This window comes from Leucoraja erinacea, chromosome 2 (genome assembly GCF_028641065.1).
Source record: "Leucoraja erinacea ecotype New England chromosome 2, Leri_hhj_1, whole genome shotgun sequence".
NCBI lineage: Eukaryota > Metazoa > Chordata > Chondrichthyes > Rajiformes > Rajidae > Leucoraja > Leucoraja erinaceus.
The window spans coordinates 135,053,719-135,078,358 of NC_073378.1; the positions used below are offsets into that span (position 1 = coordinate 135,053,719).

Genomic DNA, 24,640 nt, shown 5'->3' on the forward strand with positions numbered 1-24,640 from the left:
ATCTACTGAGGCGGCGCGGGAGACACGCCCCCTTCTCCCAGCTGCAGCAAAGGCCGGATCAAACCAAAGATCTTATAGCGGATCTTTGGATCAAACCGTGCAATCTCCCCTCCCGTGCAGTCCCCCCCCCTCCCCGTGCAAACCCCCCCCTCCCCGTGCAAACCCCCCCCTCCCCGTGCAAACTCCCCGTCCCCGTGCAATCTCCCCTCCCGTGCAAACCCCCCCTCCCCGTGCAAACCCCCCCCTCCCAGTGCAAACCCCCCCCCTCCCCGATCTGCAAACACTTTGGATCTCCCCGTGCAAACCCCCCCCCCTCCCGGTGCAAACCCCCCTCCAGTCCCCGTGCAATCTCCCCCGTCCCCGTGCAATCTCCCCCGTTTCCCGTGCAAATCTCCCCCGTCCCCGTGCAATCTCCCCCCGTCCCCGTGCAATCTCCCCTCCCCGTGCTTTCTCCCCCCGTCCCCGTGCAAACTCCCCGTCCCCGTGCAAACTCCCCGTCCCCGTGCAATCTCCCCTCCCCGTGCAATCTCCCCCCGTCCCCGTGCAAACCCCCCGTCCCCGTGCAATCCCCCCCCCGTCCCCGTGCAAAACCCCCGTCCCCGTGCAAACCCCCCGTCCCCGTGCAAACATCCCCCGTCCCCGTGCAAACTCCCCGTCCCCGTGCAAAGGCCTTTTGGCCCAAAACCCCCCGTCCCCGTGCAAACTCCCCGTCCCCGTGCAAACTCCCCGTGCAAACCAAAGATACTAGAATATTTGGTGCAAACCCCGGCGTCGTCATGGAAGCGGAAGAGAGCGTGGGCCTGGTGGGCGCGGGGAGGATGGCGCTCGCCATCGCCACCGGCATCCTGGCCGCAGGTAAACACAGGTGGAGGGGGCAGGTAGAGGGAATGGGCTTGTGGGGGTGGGGGACAGGGAGGGTGTTGGGGTGAGGTAAGAGATGGCAGAGGGTGCAGGCTATGTGTGGGTGGGGGAGAAGGCAAAGGCAGGGATATAGTTTAGCAATGTTACAACATTTTGAGATTTTAACACATAATTCACTTTCATATCTTCAGTATTAAGAAAGTTATGGTCCTTTTCATACTCGGAAATTAGCATCTTGTTCCCTATTGCTTTTCCATTGACTTAACACAAAAGCTGTGATCGAGGACAGACAAAAGCCTAGAGAACTGAAAGAAATGTTCAGATTCAGATTCAATTTTAATTGTCATTGTCAGTGTACAGTACAGAGACAATGAAATGCATTTAGCATCTCCCTTGAAGAGCGACATAGCAAACGATTTGAATAAATAATAATAAGTGTCCGGGGGGGGTGGTGATTGGCAGTCACCGAGGTACGTTGTTTAGTAGAGTGACAGCCGCCGGAAAGAAGCTGTTCCTCGACCTGCTGGTTCGGCAACGGAGAGACCTGTAGCGCCTCCCGGATGGTAGGAGGGTAAACAGTCCATGGTTGGGGTGAGAGCAGTCCTTGGCGATGCTGAGCGCCCTCCGCAGACAGCGCTTGCTTTGGACAGACTCAATGGAGGGGAGCGAGGAACCGGTGATGCGTTGGGCAATTTTCACCACCCTCTGCAATGCCTTCCGGTCGGAGACAGAGCAGTTCCCATACCATACTGTGATGCAGTTGGTAAGGATGCTCTCGATGGTGCAGCGGTAGAAGTTCACCAGGATCTGAGGAGACAGATGGACCTTCTTCAGTCTCCTCAGGAAGAAGAGACGCTGATGAGCCTTCTTGATCAGAGTAGAGGTATTGTGGGTCCAAGAGAGGTCATCGGAGATGTTGACTCCCATGTTCAGTTATAGGGTGATTTCACGAAAGTTCACTGGAGCGTAGATCCGCACCCACGTGACCGAAAATTTAAAGTGGAGTACATGCGATACTTCCGGTACATGTTAGTGAATGGGAAAACACGCACTTTCACACCCGTTAAAAACATCGAAAACGGACAGTTTTTGAGCTGCAATTTATTGTGCCAGTCGGGGTGACCGTGAGGCACAGCTACCTAAATTTACAGTCCAAAAAAAAGATAGAAACTAAGGTAAATTCAAGAGGGAGCTGAAGGTGCAAAACCAGCGGAAGTGCTCAGCGGACATTTGTCGTGGAGATTTAAAGATCCAAAATATCGGGAATTATCGCGTTTGCTCGCTGCATTTCATCAAAAGTAAGGCATTATTGACTTTTTTATCTTTATTCATTTGTTATATGAAAAGTTTTAAAAGTGAAAAATCCATCAGTAAAATTGCAAAATCGCCCATGGTTCTCAGGTGGGTTTTAACATGCAAAATGAAAACGCTTCTGAAGCTACATTTACCATTTAAATAATCGTAAACTATCAATGCGTTTTGAAATAAATTTTCCTCAGATGCAAGCTAAGGAATGGGATAATTGTCAGCTGTTAGTTGAACAAAATCAGGACATTTTATTATTTGCCAAAATATATTTCTCAATGTTTCTTGTTTAAAGCCTGCACATTCACCCAAACTACTTATTTATTTATTAATTTAATAATAAAATGTCCTGATTTTGGATTTTGTCCAACTAACAGATGACAATTATCCCATTCCTTAGCTTGCATCTGAGTAAAATTTATTTCAAAACGCATATACAGGGAGAAGAGAATGGGGCCAAGGATGGAACCTTGTGGAACCCCACAGCAGAGATTAGCTGGGGAGGAGAAAGAGTTGCCTATGTTAGTCGAGAAACTCCTACCTTTGAGGTAGGAGATGAACCAGCTCAGGGCAGTGCCATCAATACCAACCCCGTACTGGAGACGGTCAATTAGGATGGTGTGGTCGACAGTATCAAATGCTGCACTGAGGTCAAGAAGGAGCAGGATTGCACAGTCGCCGGAGTCAACGGTGAGCAGTTGGTCATTATGTACCTTCAACAAGGCAGACTCTGTGCTGTGGTGAGCCCTGAAACCTGATTGGAAAGTTTCCAAAATAATGTTTTGGTGAAGGTAAGGTATAAGGTAAAATTACCTTTTCAAGGGCTTTTGAGAGGAAAGGCAGTTTAGAAATGGGTCTGTAGTTGCTTGGGAAGGTGGGGTCGAGGTTAGGTTTTTTCAGGAGGGGCTGGACCACCGCATGCTTGAAGCAGGTAGGTACAGTGCCAGTGGCCAGAGAGCTGTTGAAGATGGCGAGGATGCTGGGACCAGCTGTTGTAATGACGTATTGTGGCATTCTGAAACAAATATTAAACAATCTTACTTTGATGACCTGAAATTAAAGCATATAATTAGTTAGTTACCCAATTGTAGCTAATTCCAAAATTAATTTACTAGATCTAAACATCTATCCATTTCTTAAGGAAAGATTAACATTTTTAAATAGCCTAAGTGTCCAAAGATTCACACAAGAATTTACAATAAAACATGATTTAAAAATCTAATTGACAGTAATTTATAGGCCAAATGGAAGGGATTTAGTGTTCAATTGCTGTAAATTAATGGCCATTTTAATCAGCTTGCGTGTGGAACGCGATGGTTTGGAACGTTGCCATTGCGGTGAATTTGAAGCCCATGTCGGCATGAAAGATACTGCAGGATTGAATGGGCCACCAAGTCAGCTACTCACAACATAAAATTTTGTATAAAGGGATCTTAAGAAGCCCTTTTTAATGTAAAAATAAACAACCTACCTTCCGTTGTCCCCTACATGAGATCCGTCCCGTTGTCGGGGTTCGCGGCTTTAGAGGATGATTTTTAATTTACTATAACAATTAAATAACCCAATTTACTTTAAAAATACCTACAGCGAACGAACGTCGCAGCGATTTTTCGTCAGCAACTAAGTAGGCTGAACAACATCGATTTCAACAGCCTAGAGAAAATCGTGTTTTAAACCCGCCCCCCTCTCAAAGGCGCCAAAGTCGCGCACACGGGCAGCGGCAGAACTGCAGCGCTGCTGAAGGTAAGTTTTGCAACATACCTATATAGTTTAGTTTAGAGACACAGTGTTGAAACAGGCCCTTCGGCAGGCCGTAGCAACTCTGTACAGACAGCACCCTTGGTCAGGAATGAACCTGGGTCTCTGGCGCTGTGAGGCAGGAACTCTACCACTGTGTCACCCTAAGTGTCCAATCGAATTTTTAATCCACTCTACCAAGCCCACATGAATGTCAGAGGTCTTGTGTAAGAAGGAACTGCAGATGCTGCTTTAATCCGAAGATAGACACAAAATGCTGGAGTAACTCAGCGGGACAGGCAGCATCTCTGGAGAGAAGGAATGGGTGATGATTCGGGTCGAGACCCTTCTTCAGACTAGTTCGGGATAAGGGAAACGAGAGATATAGACGGTGATGTGGAGAGATAAAGAACAATGAATGAAAGATATACAACAAAGTAACAATGATAAAGGAAACAGGCCATTTGCTGTTTGTAGGGTGAAAATGAGAAGCTAGTGCTTAGAAATGTTACAACATTTTGAAATTTTAAAAATCAAGTCTGCAATTTATGCCATCAGATAAAGCATATAAAGAAGTTTAATTTGACACCTAATTCACTTTCATATCTTCAGTATTAAAAATGTTATGGCCATTTTCATACTTTGAAATTAGCATCTTGTTCCCTATTGCTTTTCCATTGACTTAACACAAAAGCTGTGATCAAGGACATTCAAAAGCCCATAACATTCTTAAAAATTAAGAGAACTGAAAGAAATATTCAGTTATTATAGATTGAAGCATTCTGAAACAAATATGAAACAATCTTACTTGGATGACCTGAAATTAAAGCATATAATTAGTTAGTTACCCAATTGTAGCTAATTCCAAAATTCAATTACTAGATCTAAACATCTATCCATTTCTTAAGGAAAGATTAACATTTTTAAATAGCCTAAGTGTCCACATTCACACAAGAATTCACAATATAACATGATTTTTAAATCTCATTGTCATGAATTTATAGGCCAAATGGAAGGAATTTAATGTTTAATTCCCGTAAATTAATGGCCATTTAAATAATCTAGCGAGTGGGTTTTTGTAGAACGCGATCGATTGGAATGTTGCGGTTGCAGTGAATTTAAACCCCATATCGGCAGGAAAAACACTGCCGGTTCGTATGGAGCCATAATCACATTTTCGGCAAGGAAATTTTGATTAGTCAACCTAAGTAGCAAGTTTATATGTAAAATAAACGACTTACCTTATGTTTTGTCCCCAACGTGAGATCCCTCCCATTGTTGGTGTTGATGACGTTAGAATCGCATTTTTATTTCACTCCAGCGATTAAATTGTCACGCGATTTTTTTTTTTATAAACTTCCGAAAATGCAAGTCGGAACGATTTTCCAGCATCAGGTAGCAGCCCGAGAAAATATATCTCGGACAGTGAGGAGAAAATGGCATTTTAATCCCGCCCCCCCTCTCCCCTCAAAGGCGCCAAAGTCGCGCACACGGCCAGTGGCAGAACTGCAGTGCCGCTGAAGGTAAGTATTGTAACATACCTACTAGTGTGACTTGGGTGGGGGAGGGATAGAGAGAGAGGGAATGCCGGGGTTACCTGAAGTGACAGAAATCAATATTCATACCACTGGGCTGTCAGCTGCCCAAGTGAAATATGAGACGCTGTTCCTCCAATTAGCGTTTAGCCTCACTCTGACAATGGAGGAGATCTAGGACAGAAAGGTCTGTGTAGGAATGGGAAGGAAAATTAAAGTGTCCAGCAACCGGGAGATCAGGTTGGTTCAGGCGGGCTGAGCGAAGGTGTTCCGTGAAACAATCGCCCAGTCTGCGTTTGGTCCACATCTTGAACAACGGATACAGTGGATGAGGTTGGAGGAGGTGCAACTAATGTTTTGGATCAGCTGATATTGAGGGATGGTGCTGACTGCTTCACTGGTGGTCAGGCAATGGGAACATCAGGTGCAGGAGCGGAGACCTCAATCTAACACTAAATATCTTTTCCTCCTTAGGAAACGTCAAGCCTGAACAAATAATAGCTTCAGCCCCATCAGACAACAACTTGTGCAAGTTCAAGGTGAGGTGGTGTGGGAAGGCACAGGGTTGTAGCTGTGACCTCAAAGCTTTCATGTTTCACGTATCTTGTGTATTATGACTGTTGGCAGATCAATTTCCCTCCTGGTATCAATAAAGTTCTATCGTATCGTATTGTAAAGAGACAAGAGGGCTGGAGAGATGGGCAGGCACAACAGTAGCTGTTTGTGGTTTCATAAATAATGTCAAGTTATTTAGTTTCAAACCTGGTTTAAGGACTATCGAGGATGCAACGTTACAGATAAAGCCGCAGTCTTCGAGAACCCCTGTTAACATTCCCACACCCCAGGTAACCCCCGCATGCGCTGGCTAACCCCCTCCAGGTACCACGTCTGCATTAGCTCAACATAGACTGTAAACACAGGGACTAATCTAACATCCAAAATGTCGCAAAATGCCCAAAATACAATAGATACATTAAGTCCATTCTTTCTTTCGTGTCCATCTTCCATGTTTCAAATGTTGACCTCGCTGTCATCGTCCGTCCTGAAAAGGATGCGAGCTTCTGGCGATAATCAGTGGCAGCCGTCACTTATCGCAGTAGATGATGGTGGTGGCAGAATTAGCTCGGGATACTTCCAGTTTCCAGCCCCACGACCTGGACGCTTCTGCTACTGGGCCAATTCAGTTACTATAGCTAAACAAGTATATACACTGTGAAACACAAAATTAAGGTCACAGCCTAGTAAACATACTTAACATATTGACTTGAACACCTGATGGTCAGCTTTTAGCACACTGTAGATTTACCTGGTCAATGTGTCTCTGTATAGTTAGCTGACAAAGTGTCTGTATTTGGGATCCCTCCCTCACTCTCATCCCTCGTATGATAACGCAGTAGTGCTGTCTGTCCCTGGGGTTGCAGTTTCCAATCCACGATGAGGAACTTGGGCATGTCTCCAGTGACTTATGAGAGTAGGCTGGGTCTCTATTCCCTGGAGTGCAGGAGGATGAGCGTTGATCTTATAGAGGTGTATGAAATCATGAGAGGAATAGATCGGTAGATGCACAGAATCTCTTGCCCAGAGTAGGGGAATCGAGGACCGGAGGACATAGGTTCAAGGTGAAGGTGAAAAGATTTAATAGGAATCTGAGGGGTAACTTTTTCCACACAAAGAATGGTGAGTGTATGGAACAAGCTGCCAGAGGAGGTAGCTAAGGCTGGGACTATCCCAACGTTTAAAAAACAGTTAGACAGGTGCATGGATAGGACAAATTGGAGGGATATGGACCAAACGTGGGCAGGTGGGACTAGTGTGTTGGAAAGACTGCAGATGCTGGTTTACATCGAAGGTAGACACAAAGTGCTGGAGTAACTTAGCGGGTCAGGCAGCAGCTCTGGTGAGTAGGATTGGGACTAGTGTAGCTGGGGCATGTTGACCGGTGTGGGCCAGTTGGGCTGAAGGGCCTGTTCCCACGCTGTATCACTCTCTGACTTCAGCATGGAAACAGGCCGAGTCCACACCAGCCATCGATCACCCGTTCACACTAGCTCTATCTTATCCCACTTTCTCATCCACTCCCGACACAAGGGGCAATTTACAGAGGGCCGATTAACCTACAGAGCCGCAAGTCTTTGGGATGCGGGAGGAAACCGGAGCACCCAGAGAAAACCCACGCGCTCACTGGGAGAACGTGCAAACTCTGTACAGACAGCCTGCGAGGTCGGGATTGAACCTGGGTCTCTGGCTGTGTGGGAGAGGCTCTGTTTAGTGGCACAGTTTGTAGAGCCGCTGTCTCATGGCGCCAGAGACCGGGTTCCGTCCTGACCTCAGGTGCTGTCTGTGTGGAGTTTGCCCGTTCCCCAAGTTGCTATGTATGTTTCAAGTGCAGGAAAATTGAATTAATAGGGATGGGTCAGTGGAGAAAATGGCTGGTTTCCATGCGGCTAGAAAGATCTAGAGGGACATATGGGCCAAATGGGGGCAAATGGGACTAAGATGGGGCATCTTGGTCACGTAGATGGGTTGGGCTGATAGATTGACATGTCACAGTGGGGTTTTTTGTTTTGCAAATCATACACAACGTATGCAAAGAGTCACCACGCATATGGTGCTGACAATGTATTTATTATAGTGGCGCAGTGGTGGAGTTGCTGCCTCACAGCGCCAGAGACCCGGGTTCAATGCCGATTACAGGTGCTGTCTGTCCAGAGTTTGTACGTTCTCCCCAGGACCGCGTGGGTTTTCTCCGAGATCTTCGGTTTCCTCCCGCACTCCAAAGACGTGCAGGTTTGTAGGTTAATTGGCTTGGTGTGTGTTCGGTGGTGTTAGTGTGCGGGGATCGCTGGACCGTGCGGACTCGGTGGGCCGAAGGGCCTGTTTCCGCGCTGTATCTCTAAACTCTCTAAGCTGAACTATAGCCCCCAATGTTCCCTCTTTGTTCTTTGGAAGCGTGTCCTCGACCAACCGCTGGTCTCCCCCCCCCCCCCCCCCCCCCCCCCCCCCCCCCCCAGCACTAACGGCCCCGTCCCACTGTGGTCCCCACCGCTGCAACGTCCCACTGTGGTCCCCACCGCAGCCCCGTCCCACTGTGGTCCCCACCGCAGCCCCGTCCCACTGTGGTCCCCACCGCTGCCCCGTCCCACTGTGGTCCCCACCGCTGCAACGTCCCACTGTGGTCCCCACCGCTGCAACGTCCCACTGTGGTCCCCACCGCAGCCCCGTCCCACTGTGGTCCCCACCGCAGCCCCGTCCCACTGTGGTCCCCACCGCTGCCCCATCCCACTGTGGTCCCCACCGCTGCAACGTCCCACTGTGGTCCCCACCGCTGCAACGTCCCACTGTGGTCCCCACCGCAGCCCCGTCCCACTGTGGTCCCCACCGCAGCCCCGTCCCACTGTGGTCCCCACCGCTGCCCCGTCCCACTGTGGTCCCCACCGCAGCCCCGTCCCACTGTGGTCCCCACCGCTGTGGTCCCCACCGCCCCCCCGCAGCCCCGTCCCACTGTGTGTCCCCCCACCGCTGCCCCGTCCCACTGTGGCCCCCACCGCTGCCCCGTCCCACTGTGGTCCCCACCGCTGCCCCGCCCCACTGTGGCCCCCACCGTTGCCCCGTCCCACTGTGGTCCCCACCGCTGCCCCGTCCCACTGTGGTCCCCACCGCTGCCCCGTCCCACTGTGGTCCCCACCGCTGCCCCGTCCCACTGTGGTCCCCACCGCTGCACCGTCCCACTGTGGTCCCCACCGCTGCAACGTCCCACTGTGGTCCCCACCGCTGCAACGTCCCACTGTGGTCCCCACCGCTGCACCGTCCCACTGTGGTCCCCACCGCTGCCCCGTCCCAACGTCCCACTGTGGTCCCCACCGCTGCACCGTCCCACTGTGGTCCCCACCGCTGCAACGTCCCACTGTGGTCCCCACCGCTGCACCGTCCCACTGTGGTCCCCACCGCTGCCCCGTCCCACTGTGGTCCCCACCGCTGCAACGTCCCACTGTGGTCCCCACCGCTGCAACGTCCCACTGTGGTCCCCACCGCTGCCCCGTCCCACTGTGGTCCCCACCGCTGCCCCGTCCCACTGTGGTCCCCACCGCTGCAACGTCCCACTGTGGTCCCCACCGCTGCCACGTCCCACTGTGGTCCCCACCGCGGCAACGTCCCACTGTGGTCCCCACCGCAGCAACGTCCCACTGTGGTCCCCACCGCTGCAACGTCCCACTGTGGTCCCCACCGCAGCCCCGTCCCACTGTGGTCCCCACCGCAGCCCCGTCCCACCGTGCAGCCCCACCCAGCCCGTCCCCACCGTTTGCCCCCGTCCCACCGTTGCCCCGTCCCCCCCGCAGCCCCGTCCCCACCGTTGCCCCGTCCCACCGCAGCCCCGTCCCACCGTTGCCCCGTCCCACCGCAGCCCCGTCCCCCACCGCAGCCCCGTCCCACTGCGGTCCCCCCACCGTTGCCCCGTCCCACCGCAGCCCCGTCCCATTGTGGTCCCCACCGTTGCCCCGTCCCACTGTGGTCCCCACCGTTGCCCCGTCCCACTGTTGTCCCCGTTGCCCCCCCGTCCCATTGTGGTCCCCACCGTTGCTCCGTCCCATTGTGGTCCCCACCGTTGCTCCGTCCCACTGCAGCCCCGTCCCACTGTGGTCCCCCACCGCTGCAACGTCCCACTGTGGTCCCCACCGCAGCCCCGTCCCACTGTGGTCCCCACCGCAGCCCCGTCCCACTGTGGTCCCCACCGCAGCCCCGTCCCACTATGGTCCCCACCGCTGCAACGTCCCACTGTGGTCCCCATCGCAGCCCAGTCCCACTGTGGTCCCCACCACTGCCCCGTCCCACGTCCCACTGTGGTCCCCACCGCAGCCCTGTCCCCGTCCCACCGCTGCCCCGTCCCACTGCGGTCCCCACCGCAGCCCCGTCCCACTGCTGCCCCGTCCCCACCCCACCAACACCCCATTGTGGTCCCCACCGTTGCCCCGTCCCACCGCAGCCCCGTCCCACTGTGGTCCCCACCGCTGCCCCGTCCCACTGTGGTCCCCACTGCTGCCCCGTCCCACTGTGGTCCCCACCGCAGCCCCGTCCCACTGTGGTCCCCACTGCTGCCCCGTCCCACTGTGGTCCCCACCGCTGCCCCGTCCCACTGTGGTCCCCACTGCTGCCCCGTCCCACTGTGGTCCCCACCGCTACCCCGTCCCACTGTGGTCCGCACTGCAGCCTGGTGCCACTGCGGGCCTGATCCCATACTGTGTGGCTTGGTGAGTGATATTTTGCTGATCTTGTTTCTCTGCCGGTCTCTGCGTGCAGGAAATGGGAATGCGGACCACACACGACAATGGCAGCGTGGTGAAGAACTGTACCGTCCTCTTCCTGGCCGTCAAGCCTCACCTCCTGACCAACGTCCTGGTGAACATCTGCCCGCTGGTCACACCAGCCCACCTGGTGGTGTCTGTGGCAGCCGGGGTCACGATAGACACATTGGAGAGCGTGAGTAGCTGTGTACGGGCTAGACATGCTGCTCACTGCCACTGCTGTACTTGTTCATGGCAGCCCTGTTATGCATTGCTTTGCAGAAGTATTGCTTTTTTTTAAGGGGGGGGTGGGGAATGAGCGTGGGGATTTGCCACTGGTAGTTCCTGGTGTTGCACAAGATCTGCAGCATGGTGGTGCAGCAGTTGAGTTGAGCCAGAGATCCGGGTTCGATCCTAACTACAGGTGCTGTCTTTACGGAGTTTGCACGTTCTCCCTGTGACATGCGTGGATTTTCTCCGGGTCCTCCGGCTTCCTCCCACACTCCAAAGACGTGCAGGTTTGTAGGTTAATTGTTACTTTTTCACATAGAGGGTGGTGGGTGTATGGAACAAGCTGCCAGAGGAGGTAGTTGAGGCTGGGACTATCCCAACGTTTAAGAAACAGTTAGACAGGTACATGGATGGGACAAGTTTGGAGGGATATGGACTAAACGTGGGCAGGTGGGACTAGTGTAGATGGGACATGTTGGCTGCAGTGTGGGCAAGTTCGGCTGAAGGATCTGTTTTTGCAGTGTCTCTAAAGTAAAGTAAACGTGTGTGAATGAGGATGTGGTGAGCAACCATCTCCCAGCACTGCGGGCAAGATCACTGCAGCAAGATCAGCTGCCTGTTGTCGGATGCTCCTGCACCAGTGAGTTTTCACCAGCAGTTGACAAAGATGAGGTGACGTTGTGGCTGCAACTCGACTTCAGAGGCTTCGGTTTTGCTGCAACACGTTTCACAAAACATGGGGGGGATTGTCCCCCACCTCTCAAAACATCCCCTCCCCCCCTCCAGCGGGTCAGCAGTTCTCCACAGATTCTGCCTGACCCGTTGAGTTACTCCAGCACTGTGTGAAACATCACCTATCCATGTTCTCCACAGATGCTGCCTGACCCGCTGAGTTACTCCAGCACTGTGTGAAACATCACCTATCCATGTTCTCCACAGATTCTGCCTGACCCGTTGAGTTACTCCAGCACTCTGTGAAACGTCACTTATCCATGTTCTCCACAGATGCTGCCTGACCCGCTGAGTTACTCCAGCACTCTCTGTGAAACGTCACCTATCCATGTTCTCCACAGATGCTGCCTGACCCGCTGAGTTACTCCAGCACTCTGTGAAACGTCACCTATCCATGTTCTCCACAGATGCTGCCTGACCCGCTGAGTTACTCCAGCACTCTGTGAAACGTCACTTATCCATGTTCTCCACAGATGCTGCCTGACCCGCTGAGTTACTCCAGCACTCTGTGAAACGTCACTTATCCATGTTCTCCACAGATGCTGCCTGACCCGCTGAGTTACTCCAGCACTCTGTGAAACGTCACCTATCCATGTTCTCCACAGATGCTGCCTGACCCGCTGAGTTACTCCCAACACTGCGTTTTACTCAAGATTCACGAATCTGCAGTTCCTTGTGCTGGAGGAGGCAGTTGTGGCAGATACTATAACACTGTTTGAAGGATATTTAGATCAGTATACGGGACTCGACCCGAAACGTCATCTATTCCTTCTCTCCAGAGATGCTGCCTGTCCCGCTGAGTTACTCCAGCATTTTGTGTCTTCTCTCCAGAGATGCTGCCTGACCTGCTGAATTACTCCAGCACTTTGTTTTTCACTCTTGCAGGCAGCTCGTTTCATTTACCCACCACCCTCTGTGTGGAATAGGTTGCTGCTTGGGTTCCTATTAAATATTTCCCCTCTCACTTTAGACTTTAGAGATACAGCGTGGCAACAGGTCCTTCGACCAACCGAGTACAAATGTACAATCTCCGTACAGACAGTGCCTGTAGTCAGGATTGAACCCGGGTCTCCGGTGCTGTGAGGCAGCAGCTCTACCGCTGTGCCACCATGCCGTTATTTTTTAAGGAGTAATTTAAAAAAAATTTCAGGTTAAACGCATGTCTCCTGATTTCCCGTCCCCTCGGGCACTGTGGCCAGCACGGGGGAGTTGGGCTGAGCGGCCTGTTTCTGCACTGCCTGACTCTATGCCTCCACTGTGCTACTCTCCACAGCTTCTACCGCAGGGCTGCAGGGTTCTGCGGATGATGCCCAACCTGCCCTGCACGGTACTGCAAGGTGCCAGTGTGTTCTGCCGCGGGACCCACGCCACAACGTCCGACGCCGACCTCCTGAAGGGCCTCGTCTCTGCCTGCGGCTTGTGCGAAGAAACGCCCGAGTCCTACATCGACATCCACACCGGGGTTAGCGGCAGCGGTGTGGCCTACGTACGTTCACTGTCGTCTACTGAAACAGCACGTAAACAGGCCCTTCAGCCCATCCAGTCCCCGCCATCCCCACACACTGACACCACCCCAACACACACACACGGCTATGTGGATAGGAAATGTTCACTGTCATCTACTGAAACAGCACGTAAACAGGCCCTTCAACCCATCCAGTCCCTGCCATCCCCACACACTGACACCACCCAACACACACACACGGCTATGTGGATAGGAAATGTGAGAAAAGGTTTTTCCTCGTCTCCGTTCTAAATGGCTTACTCCTTATTCTTAAACTGTGGCCCCTAGTTCTGGACTCCCCCAACATCGGGAACATGTTTCCTGCCTCTAGCGTGACCAAACCCTTAACAATCTTACATGTTTCAATGAGATCGCCTCTCATCCTTCTAAACTCCAGAGTGTACAAGCCCAGCTGCTCCATTCTCTCAGCATATGACAGTGCCGCCATCCCTGGAATGTACCTTGTAAACCTACGCTGCACTCCCTCAATAGCAAGAATGTCCTTCCTCAAATTAGGGGACCAAAACTGCACACAATACTCCAGGAGTGGTCTCACTAGGGCTCTGTACAACTGCAGAAGGACCTCTTTACTCCTATATTCGATTCCTCTTGTTCTAAAGGCCAACGTGCCATTCGCATCTTAACTGCCTGCTGTACCTGCATGCTTACTTTCATTGACTGATGAACAAGGACCCCCAGATCCCATTGTACTTCCCCTTTTCCCAACTTGATGCCATTTAGATAGTAATCTGCCTTCCTGTTTTTTCTACCAAAGTGGATAACCTCAAATTTATCCGCATTAAACTTTATCTGCCCATTCCCCCAACCTGTCCGGCATTAAGGAGGCATTTAAACACACCTGAGCAATTATAAACACCTGTGAAACCATGTGTCCCAAACATTATGGTGCCTTGAAATGGGGGGGCTATGTATAAACACAGTTGTAATTTTTACATGGTGAAATAAAATGTATAAAAATGGCCTTTAGTAAAATCTGACAATGTGCTCTTTAACCACATGTGATGTTTTCTATTAGAAATATCAAATTGTGGAGTAGAGAGGCAAATAAATAAATGATGGGTCTTTGTCCCAAACTCTGGTCAACTCATCCCTTCCCGCCAAACCACCCCTTCCCAGGGAACCTTTCCCTGCAACCGCAGGAGACGCAACACCTGTCCCTATACCTCGACTCCGTCCAGGGGTCACCACAGTCTTTTCAGGTGAAGCAGAGGTTCACTTGCACCTCCTCCAACCTCATCCACTGTATCCGCTGTTCTAGGTGTGGACTCCTGTATATTGGTGAGACCCGGGCGAGCGTTTCGCTGAACACCTCCGCTATCTTGTGTTGATGCCCCCAAGTGCTTTAAGACAGATCAGGGAAGGCACCCTTTGTAAATGCTCTCTCCGCTCCCTCTGTAGGTGTACCTGTTTGCGGAGGCGCTGATAGACGGGGCTGTGAAGATGGGCATGCCGTACGAGTTGTCCAAGAAGCTTGTGGCTCACACTCTGCTGGTAGGTGACCAATCAACGTTGTGTGGCCTTCACCCCCTCCCCTGCCGCAAGTGGCCATGTGGCACAGTGCCGCAGCGGTAGAGTCACTGCCTCACAGTGCTACCGACCCCGGTTTCATCCTGACTACGGATACTGTCTGTCTGTCTGTGTGTGTGGAGTTTGCACGTTCTCCCCGTGACCCCGTAGATTCCCTCCAGGTGCTCCGGGTTCCTCCCACAATCCAAAGACGCGCTGGTTTGTCGGATAATTGGCCCTCTGTAAATTGCCCCAAGTGTGTAGGATGGACACAAAATGCTGGAGTAACTCAGCGGGACAGGCGGCATCTCTGGAGGAAAGGAATGGATGACAATTCGGGCTGGGACTGATGTCAGGGGAGAGGGAGATCGATATTCATTAGACAATAGGTGCAGGAGGAGGCCATTCAGCCCTTTCGAGCCAGCACTGCCATTCAATGTGATCATGGCCGATCATCCCCAATCAGTACCCCAATCCTGCCTTCTCCTGATATCTCCTGACTCCGCTATTTTTAAGAGCCCTATCTAGCTCTCTCTTGAAAGCATCCAGAGAACCTGCCTCCACCGCCCTATGAGGCAGAGAATTCCTTGTCTCTGTTCTAAATGGCTTACTCCTTATTCATAAACTGTGGCCCCTGGTTCTGGACTCCCCCAACATCGGGAATTCCTGCCTCTAGGGTGTCCAAACCCTTAATAATCTTATGTGTTTCAATGAAAATACCCTCTCATCCTTCTAAACTCCAGAGTGTACAAGTCCAACTGCTCCATTCTCTCAGCATATGACAGTCCCGCCATCCTGGGAATTAACATTGTAAACCTACGCTGCACTCCCTCAATAGCAAGAATGTCCTTCCTCAAATGAGGGGACCAAAACTGCACACAATACTCCAGGTGTGGTCTCACTAGGGCTCTGTACAACTGCAGAAGGACCTTATTGCTCCTATATTCGATTCCTCTTGTTATAAAGGCCAACATGCCATTTGCTTTCTTCGCTGCCTGCTGTACCTGCATGCTTACTTTCATAGGTACACAAAAAAGCTGGAGAAACTCAGCGGGTGCAGCAGCATCTATGGAGCAAAGGAAATAGGCAACGTTTTGGGCCGAAACCCTTCTTCAGACTTACTTTCATAGGCTGATGAACAAGGATCCCCAGATCCTGTTGTACTTCCCCTTTTCCCAACTTGACGACATTTAGATAATAATCTGCCTTCCTGTTTTTGCTACCAAAGTGGATAACCTCACATTTATCCGCATTAAACTTCATCTGTCATGCATCTGCCCACTCCCCCAACCTGTCTAAGTCGCCCTGCATTCTTATAATGTGAGGTGTGAGAACAGGGCAAAGGGGATGGAGATCAAGGAACATGTAGAATGGATCATTGTTAGCTGGGAGAAGACAAAGCAAACAGAGAGAAGGGTTTCGGCCCGAAACGTCACCGATTCCTTCGCTCCATAGATGCTGCCTCACCCGCTGAGTTTCTCCGGCATTTTTGTCTACCGTCGATTTTTCCAGCATCTGCAGTTCTTTCTCAAACCAAGATAAAATATCGTCAGAGACAGTAAGACTGGTGGGAGAACTGGGAAGGGGAGGGATGGAGAGAGAGGGAAAGCCAGGGTTACTTGAAGTTAGAGAAATCAATGTTCATGCCGCTGGGGTGTAAGCTGAAGTATGAACGGATGAACAGTGTGGACTCGGTGGGTTGAAGGGCCTGTTTCCATGCTGCATCTCTAAACTAAAATGTAGTCTAAAAACGTTGACCAGCGGCTACAAGAATAGCTTCTTCCCAGCAGCTATTGTGGGCAGTGGGTGGGAGTTGCAGGGTCAGCCTGGCCAGACCATGTTGTTGATGTCCTCCACCACTCCGTACTGCTGCAGGCCGCCCACAGATGCTGCCAGACCCGCTGAGTTACTCCAGCTGTGTACATGTGTAAGTTGCTACAGCTCCACCGCCGATCATCTGGCATCTGGTGATCCGGCACCTCCTGTAATCCGGACAAAATTACCAGAGCGCACTTGACATCTCCCCCTGGAAATGTGTGTGTCCCCTAGGCCGGGTGAGGCGGCCGATCTCGACTTCATTGGGACTTCCCAGGGTGAACTGGCCCCCTGCGGCCAGGCCTCTGGAACTCTGGCCCGGCTGGACCCGGCAGATCCATTCCCATAGCCGACTTTGCGGGCTGGTATCTCGCCCTCTTTCCCCCCCTCCCCCCACCTCACCTCCGCGGCATAGACTGAACCAGGTGTGAAGGCCTGAAGTCCATTAAGTGCGGCCTTCTAGGCTGCATGGGGCCTTCTTAGCCATTAAGTGCAGCCTTTTGAATGAATCCAAATTTTGTAGAACAAATCCTTTTATTTTTATTTATATGTTTTTGTTCGTCTTTTATTATTTTTATTTTTATCTTAAAATGAACGTATTTAAAATACCAAAGAGTAAAAGAAGATTCAACTAAATAATCCTCCCCGACTGACGGCCACAATTAAAACATTAGTAAGTCATGAGGGCTATTTTAACAAAATAATGTCCATTTTGAAGTACATCTAATTGAAGTTTCTTGGATGCGGCCTTATTAGATTACATGTAATAAATGTCACCATGGGTGACAGTCACACAGCTTCTACCCCGCTGTTATCAGACTTCTGAACTCATTTAGTCATAGAGTGATAGTGTGGAAACAGGCCCTTCAGCCCAACTTGCCCACACCGGCCAACATGTCCCATGATAGGCTGCTCTGGACTAGTGTAGCTGAGATGTAACTAGTGTGGCCGGTGTGGGCAAATTGGGCTGAAGGGCCTGTTTCCACACTATTCACTCCAAGTCCCATCTACACTACACTAGTCCCACCTGCCTGTGTTTGACCCATATCCCTCCAAACCTATCCTATCCATGTACCTGTCCCGATGTTTCTTAAACATTGCAATAGTCCCTACCTCAACTATCTCCTCCTGCAGTTTGTTCCATACACCCACCACCCTTTGTGTGGAAAATGTTCCTATTAAATCTTTCACCCCTCACCTTAAACCTATGCCTTCTGATTCTCGATTCCACTACTCTGGGCAAAAGACTCTATGCATTCATCCTATTTATCCCTCTCACAATCTTATACACTTCTACAAATTAATTCTCATCCTCCTGCACTCCAAGGAATAAAGCCCTAACCTACACAACCTCTCCTGATAGCTCAGTCTAGTTTTTCTTTAGTTTAGAGATACAGCGTGGACACAGACACTTCGCCCCCTGAGTCTGCACCGACCAGTGATCACCTGTATAATAGTTCTATCCTACACACTATGGCCAATTTACAGAAGCCAATTCGCCTACAAACCTGTACGTCTTTCGGAGTATGGGAGGAAACCAGAGCACCCGGAGAAAATTCCCGGGATGGCGGGGACTATCATATGTTGAGAGAAGCGACAGGGCTTGTATACACTGGAATTTAGAAGGATGAAACGTATAAGATTATGTTAGGGCTTGGACACGCTAGAGGCAGGAAACGTGTTCCCGATGTTGGGGGAGTCCAGAACCAGGGGCCACAGTTTAAGAATAAGGAGTAAGCCATTTAAAACGGAGACGAGGAAACACTTTCTCTCACAGAGTGTGGTGAGTCTGTGGAATTCTCTGCCTCAGAAGGTAATGGAGGCAGGTTCTCTGGATGCTTTCAAGAGAGAGCTAGATAGGGCTCTTAAAAATATGGAGAGAAGGCAGGAACAGGAACATGATTGTGGATGATCAGCCATGATCATAGTGAATGGCAGTGCTGGCTCGAAGGGCCGAATGGCCTACTCCTGCCCCTATTGTCTATTGTAAAACCCACATGGTTACAGGGAGAACGTTCAAACGCCGTACAGACAGTACTCGTAGTCAGGATGGAACCTGGGTCCCTTGTGCTGTGAGGCAGCAACTCTACCGCTGTGCCACCGTGCTGCCCATGGTTTGAGACAGAACGGCTCTGGGACCAAGGGTGTTGGATAGCTGGTGGTGGATCTGTAATAAAGGTTGCTGTGGGTGACCTCTCTCTCTCTCTCTCTCTCTTCTTGCAGGGAGCTGGGAAGATGATGCTGGATTCTGGAGAGCACCCGGCCAAGTTGAAGAGTGACGTGTGTACGCCGGGCGGGACCACCGTGCACGGCCTGTACCAGCTGGAGAAGGGCAACCTCCGCAGCACCGTCATGGATGCAGTGGGGGCTGCCACCGACCATGCCCGCGAGGTGGGCAAGCGCTTACAACCCCACCAGGGGCTGGGGCAACGTTGAGTAGGCTCTTCGAGCCAGCATCGCCATTCAATATGATCATGGCTGATCATCTACAATCGCTACCCCGTTCCTGCTTTCTCCACAAATCCCTTGCCTTCTTTCGCCCTAAGAGCTAAATCTAACTCTGTCTTGAAAACATCCAGTGAATTGGCCTCCACTGCCTTGTGAGGCAGAGAATTCCACAGATTCACAACTCTCAGGGTGAAAAAGTTTTTTCTCATCTCAGTCCTCAATGGCTTACCCCTTTATTCTTAAACTGTGACCCCTGGTTCTGGACTCTCCCAACATCGGGAACATGTTTCCTGCCTCTAGCGAGTCCAAACCCTTAATAATCTTATATGTTTCAATAAGATGCCCTCTTATCCTTCTAAACTCCAGAGTGTACAAGCCCAGTCGCTCCATTCTTTTGAATTGGCTTCCACTGCCTTCAGTGGCAGAGAATTCCACAGATTCACAACTCTCTGGGTGAAAAAGTTTTTTCTCATCTCAGTCCTTAATGGCTTACCCCTTTATTTTTAAACCGTGACCCCTGGTTCTGGACTCGCCCAACATCGGGAACATTTTTCCTGCACCTACCCTGTCTAATCCCTTAACATTTTTATATGTTTCTATAAGATCCTCTCTCATCCTTCTAAATTCCAGTGAATACAAGCCCAGTGACCCAGCCTCAGGGTCTGGAGAAACGTTACACCCTGTGGCCCCCCAGGAGCCTACAACGCCTGGCCCTGTGGGCTCCATCATGTCTACATCCCCTGGCCCTGTAGGCTCCACCAGGTCTGGCCCCGGGCTCCAGACCACCAGCTGCATCCGAATCTGTTGCAGAGCTGACGGAAAATGCAACAAACTGCAGGCGCTGGTTTACAGTAAAGACACAAAGTGCTGGAGTAACTCAGCGGGTCAGGCAGCTTTTCTGCAAAACGTGGACAGGTGATGTTTCAGGTTGGGACCCTTCTTCAGACTGATTGTAGTCAGGCACAGATAGCTGGAAGAGAGAGGAGTGGGGGTGGGGGGGTGCAGGACAAAGCCTGGCGAGTGATAGGTGGATACAGGTATGGGGGATTTGTGCACTCATCTGTCAAATCAACCACCCCCCCCCCCCCCCCTGTATCGATCCATCACCAGGCTTTGTTCCCTCCCCACCCCACCCCACCCCTCCCTTTTTCAGTTTCCCCCCCCCCCCCCCCACCCCTCCCTTTTTCAGTTCCCCCCCAACAGTCTGAAGAAGGGTTGCGACTCAAAACGTCACCAATCCATGTTCTCCATAGATGTGTGGGACGGAACTGCAGATGCTGGTTTAAACTGAAGATAGACACAATAAACTGGAGTAACTCAGAAGGACAGGCAGTGTCTCTGAAGAGGAAGAATGGGTGATGTTTCGGGTCGAGACCCTTCTTCAGATATTCAGAGAGCAACCTCCACAGATGCTGCCTGTTCTGCTGAGTTACTCCAGTACTGTTCAATCTGAGGAAGGGTCCTGACCCAAAACGTCACCTGTCCATGTTCTCCACAGATGCTGCCTGTCCCGCTGAGTTACTCCAGCATTTTGTGTGTGTGTGTGTGTGTTGCTATTGCAAGTGCTCCTGCTGGTGGTGAAGTTAGTGAGGTGTTCTGATATAAACCTCACTAAACATATGATCTCTACAAATCGACAACACTATCCCCACTGACATGTTTACTGCTGTAAGCCCACCCTGCCCGAGGCAGCTCGGTTGGGTAAAACCACCTTGACTCTGCTTGACCAAGCTCTTTGATACAGCGTGTCCTGTTGGAAAGTGGAAAAGCTTCGCATTTGTTTTTCATTGAGGATTGCATAGATTGTCACACGGTGGGTGGCGCAGCGGGTAGAGCTGCTGCCTCACAGCGCCAGAGATTCGGGTTCAATCCTGACTTCGGGTGCTGTCTGTGTGTAGAATGTGCACGTTCTCCCTGTGACCTGCGTGGGTTTCCTCCGGGTGCGCCTGTTCCCTCCCACTTCCCAAAGACGTGCAGGTTTGTGGGTTAATTGGCCTCTAAATTGCCTCCTAGTGTGTAGGGGGTGGGTGAGAAAATTGGATAAATAAACTAGTGTGAGCGGGGGATCAGCCCTTTTCCCTAACAAGTCTGAAGAAGGGTCTCGAACCCGAAACATCACCCATTCCTTCTCCAGAGATGCTGCCTGTCCCGCTGAGTTTACTCCAGTATTTTGTGTCTGCGAACAGGTGGGTGATCGATGGTCAACATGGGTACAGTGGGCTGAAGGGCCTGTTTCCGATCTATCTCTAAACTAAATGATAAGAAGGAATCATTATTTTTGGAGGAAAAGAATGTTTGTAAAATGTTACAGCTGAGGTCAGACATCTAGGTACCAGTGATTACAGGAGCACCTGATGGCCAGGTGTTGTGATCAATAAATCATTGTGTGTGTACATGTGCAACAATTATCCACTAGATGGTTCCTGTTGGTAACAAGCAGCTGCAGATGCTGGTTTATACCAAAGACAGACTCAAAATGCTGGAGTAACCCAGCAGGTCAGGCAGCATCTCTGGAGAAAAAACACAGTTGATGCTTCAGGTTGGGACCTTACTTCAGCCTGAAACATCATCTATCCTTTTTCTCCAGAGATGCTGCTGAGTGACTACAGCACTTTATGTATATAGAATAGAATGCCTTTTATTGTCATTCAGACAGGGTTTGAACGAAATTTCATTCCTACAGTCATGACATTACAAAAAAAACCAAGACACACACTTAACACAATTTACACAAACATCCATCACAGTGAATCTCCAACACCTCCTCACTGTGATGGAAGGCAAAAGTCTTATCTCTTCCCTTTGTTCTTGTCCCGCGGTCCAGCAGTCCAACTGCAGCGTTGAGGTGACTGGGGCTCCTGATGTTAAAGCCCCCGGCGGGCGATGGTAAGTCCCGCGGCCGTTTAAGCCGCGCCGGGCGATGTTAGGCCCCGTTCTGAGTCATTTAAACCCCGCGATTCCGACGGGAGAAGTTGCCGTTGTGGGAGCTCCACCAGGGACCTGCGAACTCCCGATGTTCCTGTCCACCGGGCCTGCGGCTGGAGCCTCCGAAGCTCCGAAGTCGGGTCGCAGCCGGTGGACACCACAGCTCTCCCTGCTCCGAAGTCGGCCAGCTCTGCGATGGCGAGTCCGCAGGCTCCGCGACTGGAACCCTCAGGTTGGTTCCGGTTGGAGGCGGCCGCCAGCTCCATGATGTTAGGCCCAACGACACCGGAGACCCGACAGGGAAGTAGTGTTGGATCCCCGTACAGGGAAGAGATTTAAAACGGTTTCCCCCCACCCCCCACATATACACAGCTAAAAAATAATACAAATTAAAACCAAAAACATACATCTAACGGGACAAAAATTTATAAAAGACAGACGGACTGCAGTCGAGCCGCTGCCCTTGGGCGCCGCCACACCAACTATTATAGGTGGTTACTGTTTTTAGTCTGGTTGGTTGATGGATACAGCATGGAACCAGCCCTTTGGCTCACTGACCCCACACCTATCATCCGTTCACACTGGTTCTACGTTATCCCACTTTCTCATCTGCTGACACACGAGAGGGCAATTTGCAGAGGGCCAATTAACCTACAAACCCAGTGTTTAAGAGGGAACTGCAGATGCTGGAGAATCGAAGGTGACACAAAAAAGCTGGGCAATTTGCAGCGGGGCCAATTATGGAACCTACAAAACCCGCACGTGCCTATTTCCTTCGGGATGTGCTGCACCCGCTGGTTTCTCCAGCTTTTTTGGAACCTCAAAGCACCTTTGGGATGTGGGAGAAAACCCACGTGGTCACAGGGAGAACGTGCAAACTCCACACATACAGCAGCCGAGGTCAGGAACTAACCTGGGACTCTGGCACTGTGAGGCCTGCTGGTTAAAGCAGGAAAATATTAAATCTGAAACTTGATAATTTTGTGAACAAACTACCTGTACAATATCTTAACGATTTTTTTTGTTTACATCAATTGGTTTACATTATTTGATTGGTTAATGATGCAGAATTATGACTGCTTACCGCAGGTTTACTGAGGCATCAAGAGGTAATATTCCTCCTTCAGAGAGGACTTGGGTAACCCAGGGACCAGCACATGAATGTTATCAAAATATGAATCAAGCGAATTTGCAATATAAATGAGGGGAACTGATGCTGACCAGTTGTACTGGTAGTGAGGCAAGAATGTTGTAATTATTTAATATCAGTTGTCAATAAAGTATAATCATACAAATTCAATTTAGTGCTCGAGGCTCTGTTGAATCTGTTCCAAGCCTTCAGTCTCCAAGATGATTCATTGCACCTGTGCATCTGCCTTTCCAAATATCAAAAATACCAGCGGGCATAGGTGAAGGTGGGAAGGACAAAGTTTTTTTACAGGGTGGTGGGTGCCTGGAACGTGTTGCTAGTGATGGTGGTGGAGGCAGATACAAAAGTGGTGTTTAAGAGTTTTTTAGTTAGGCACGTGGAAATGTAAGGAATATAATGAATGAATGAATAAGTTTATTGGCCAAGTATTCACATACAAGGAATTTGCCTTGGTGCTCCGCCCACAAATGACAACATGACATACAGTGACAGTTAGGACTGACACATAAAACATTAAACAATAATAAAACATTATCAATTAAACATGTGAATTAAATAAAATATCAGAGCAAAAGGAGGCTCCAGATTTTTGGTTATTGAGTAGAGCTACTACTCGTGGAAAAAAGCTGTTTTTATGTTGGGCTGTGGCAGCTTTGACAGTCCGGAGTCGCCTTCCAGAGGGAAGTGAGTCAAAGAGTTTGTGGCCAGGGTGAGAGGGGTCAGAGATGATCTTGCCCGCTCGCTTCCTGGCCCTTGCAGTGTACAGTTCATCAATGGAGGGAAGGTTGCAGCCGATAACCTTCTCTGCTGATCGGACGATTCGCTGCAGCCTCCGGGTGTCGTGCTTGGTGGCTGAGCCAAACCAGACCATGATGGAGAAAGTGAGGACAGACTCTACGATGGCCGTATAGAATTGGATCATCATTGCCAGTGGCAGATTGTGCTTCCTCAGCTGACGCAGGAAGTACATCCGCAGTTGTGCCTTTTTGACTGTGGAGTCGATGGTAGCCCCCCAGACACAGCACAGACATAGTGGGCCGAAGGGCCTGTGCTGTTCTATGAGACATCAGCTATCCACGTCCTCCACAGGCACTGCTTGACCCTCTGCGTTCCTCCAGTACTTTGTGCGTTGCTCACGTTCTGATGGTCGTGTGATCAGGTACAGCTTCGGGGTTGAAGAACTGGAGTGGTTCATCCCTACTTTGGTCAACGAGAGTTTTTTTAAATGTGCTATAGAAATAAAAATAACTTGACTTGGAAATGTCCAATACTCGATGTCCAGCAATTTGGTGATTGGCTGAAAGGTAAGCTCTTGGGACGACAGATAGCACAATGGGCTAAGAGTTCGGCTGGCGACCGGAAGGTAGCCGGTTCAAATCCCGTTTGGAGTGCATACTGTCGTTGTGTCCTTGGGCAAGACACTTCACCCACCTTTGCCTGTAATGGAATGTTACGGCGGCAGGCGCGGGCACACCGCGACGCCCTGTGTCTCCCTTTCAAGGGAGATGCTAAAAATGCATTTCGTTGTCTCTGTACTGTACACTGACAATGACAATAAATTGAATCATTTCATTTCACTTCATTTCATTGT

The 24,640-nt window shown here is 50.6% G+C and overlaps 2 protein-coding genes and 1 long non-coding RNA gene across 6 annotated transcripts in view; all 3 read left to right on the forward strand.

Moving 5' to 3' along the window:
• arhgap39 (Rho GTPase activating protein 39) overlaps positions 1–24,640 on the forward strand; it is a 621,406-nt gene that overhangs the window by 549,409 nt on the left and 47,357 nt on the right. The window lies entirely within an intron of this gene.
• On the forward strand, positions 688–20,118 carry pycr3 (pyrroline-5-carboxylate reductase 3). Of its 2 annotated transcripts, none has more exons than XM_055649293.1 (6): positions 688–855; positions 5,913–5,977; positions 10,734–10,913; positions 12,954–13,166; positions 14,604–14,696; positions 18,750–20,118. In XM_055649293.1, the coding sequence occupies exons 1-6, from the start codon at positions 777–779 to the stop codon at positions 18,960–18,962; spliced, it is 843 nt and encodes a 280-aa protein (XP_055505268.1). In that variant the 5' UTR covers positions 688–776; the 3' UTR covers positions 18,963–20,118. The 2 variants fall into 2 exon arrangements, with proteins under 2 accessions (XP_055505268.1, XP_055505277.1); XM_055649302.1 differs by having other exon boundaries at positions 12,954–13,142.
• On the forward strand, positions 20,145–23,199 carry LOC129705715 (uncharacterized). Its single transcript, XR_008724954.1, has 2 exons — positions 20,145–20,868; positions 22,764–23,199. It is a non-coding gene; the product is annotated as an uncharacterized LOC129705715 (long non-coding RNA).

Bases quoted from the DNA above. Each gene is read 5' to 3' on its own strand.
- pycr3 (XM_055649293.1), top strand. From the start codon at position 777: ATGGAAGCGGAAGAGAGCGTGGGCCTGGTGGGCGCGGGGAGGATGGCG. The intron at 856-5,912 runs GTAAACACAGGT...TTTCCTCCTTAG, and splicing joins CACCGGCATCCTGGCCGCAG to GAAACGTCAAGCCTGAACAA. The intron at 14,697-18,749 runs GTAGGTGACCAA...CTCTTCTTGCAG, and splicing joins TTGTGGCTCACACTCTGCTG to GGAGCTGGGAAGATGATGCT.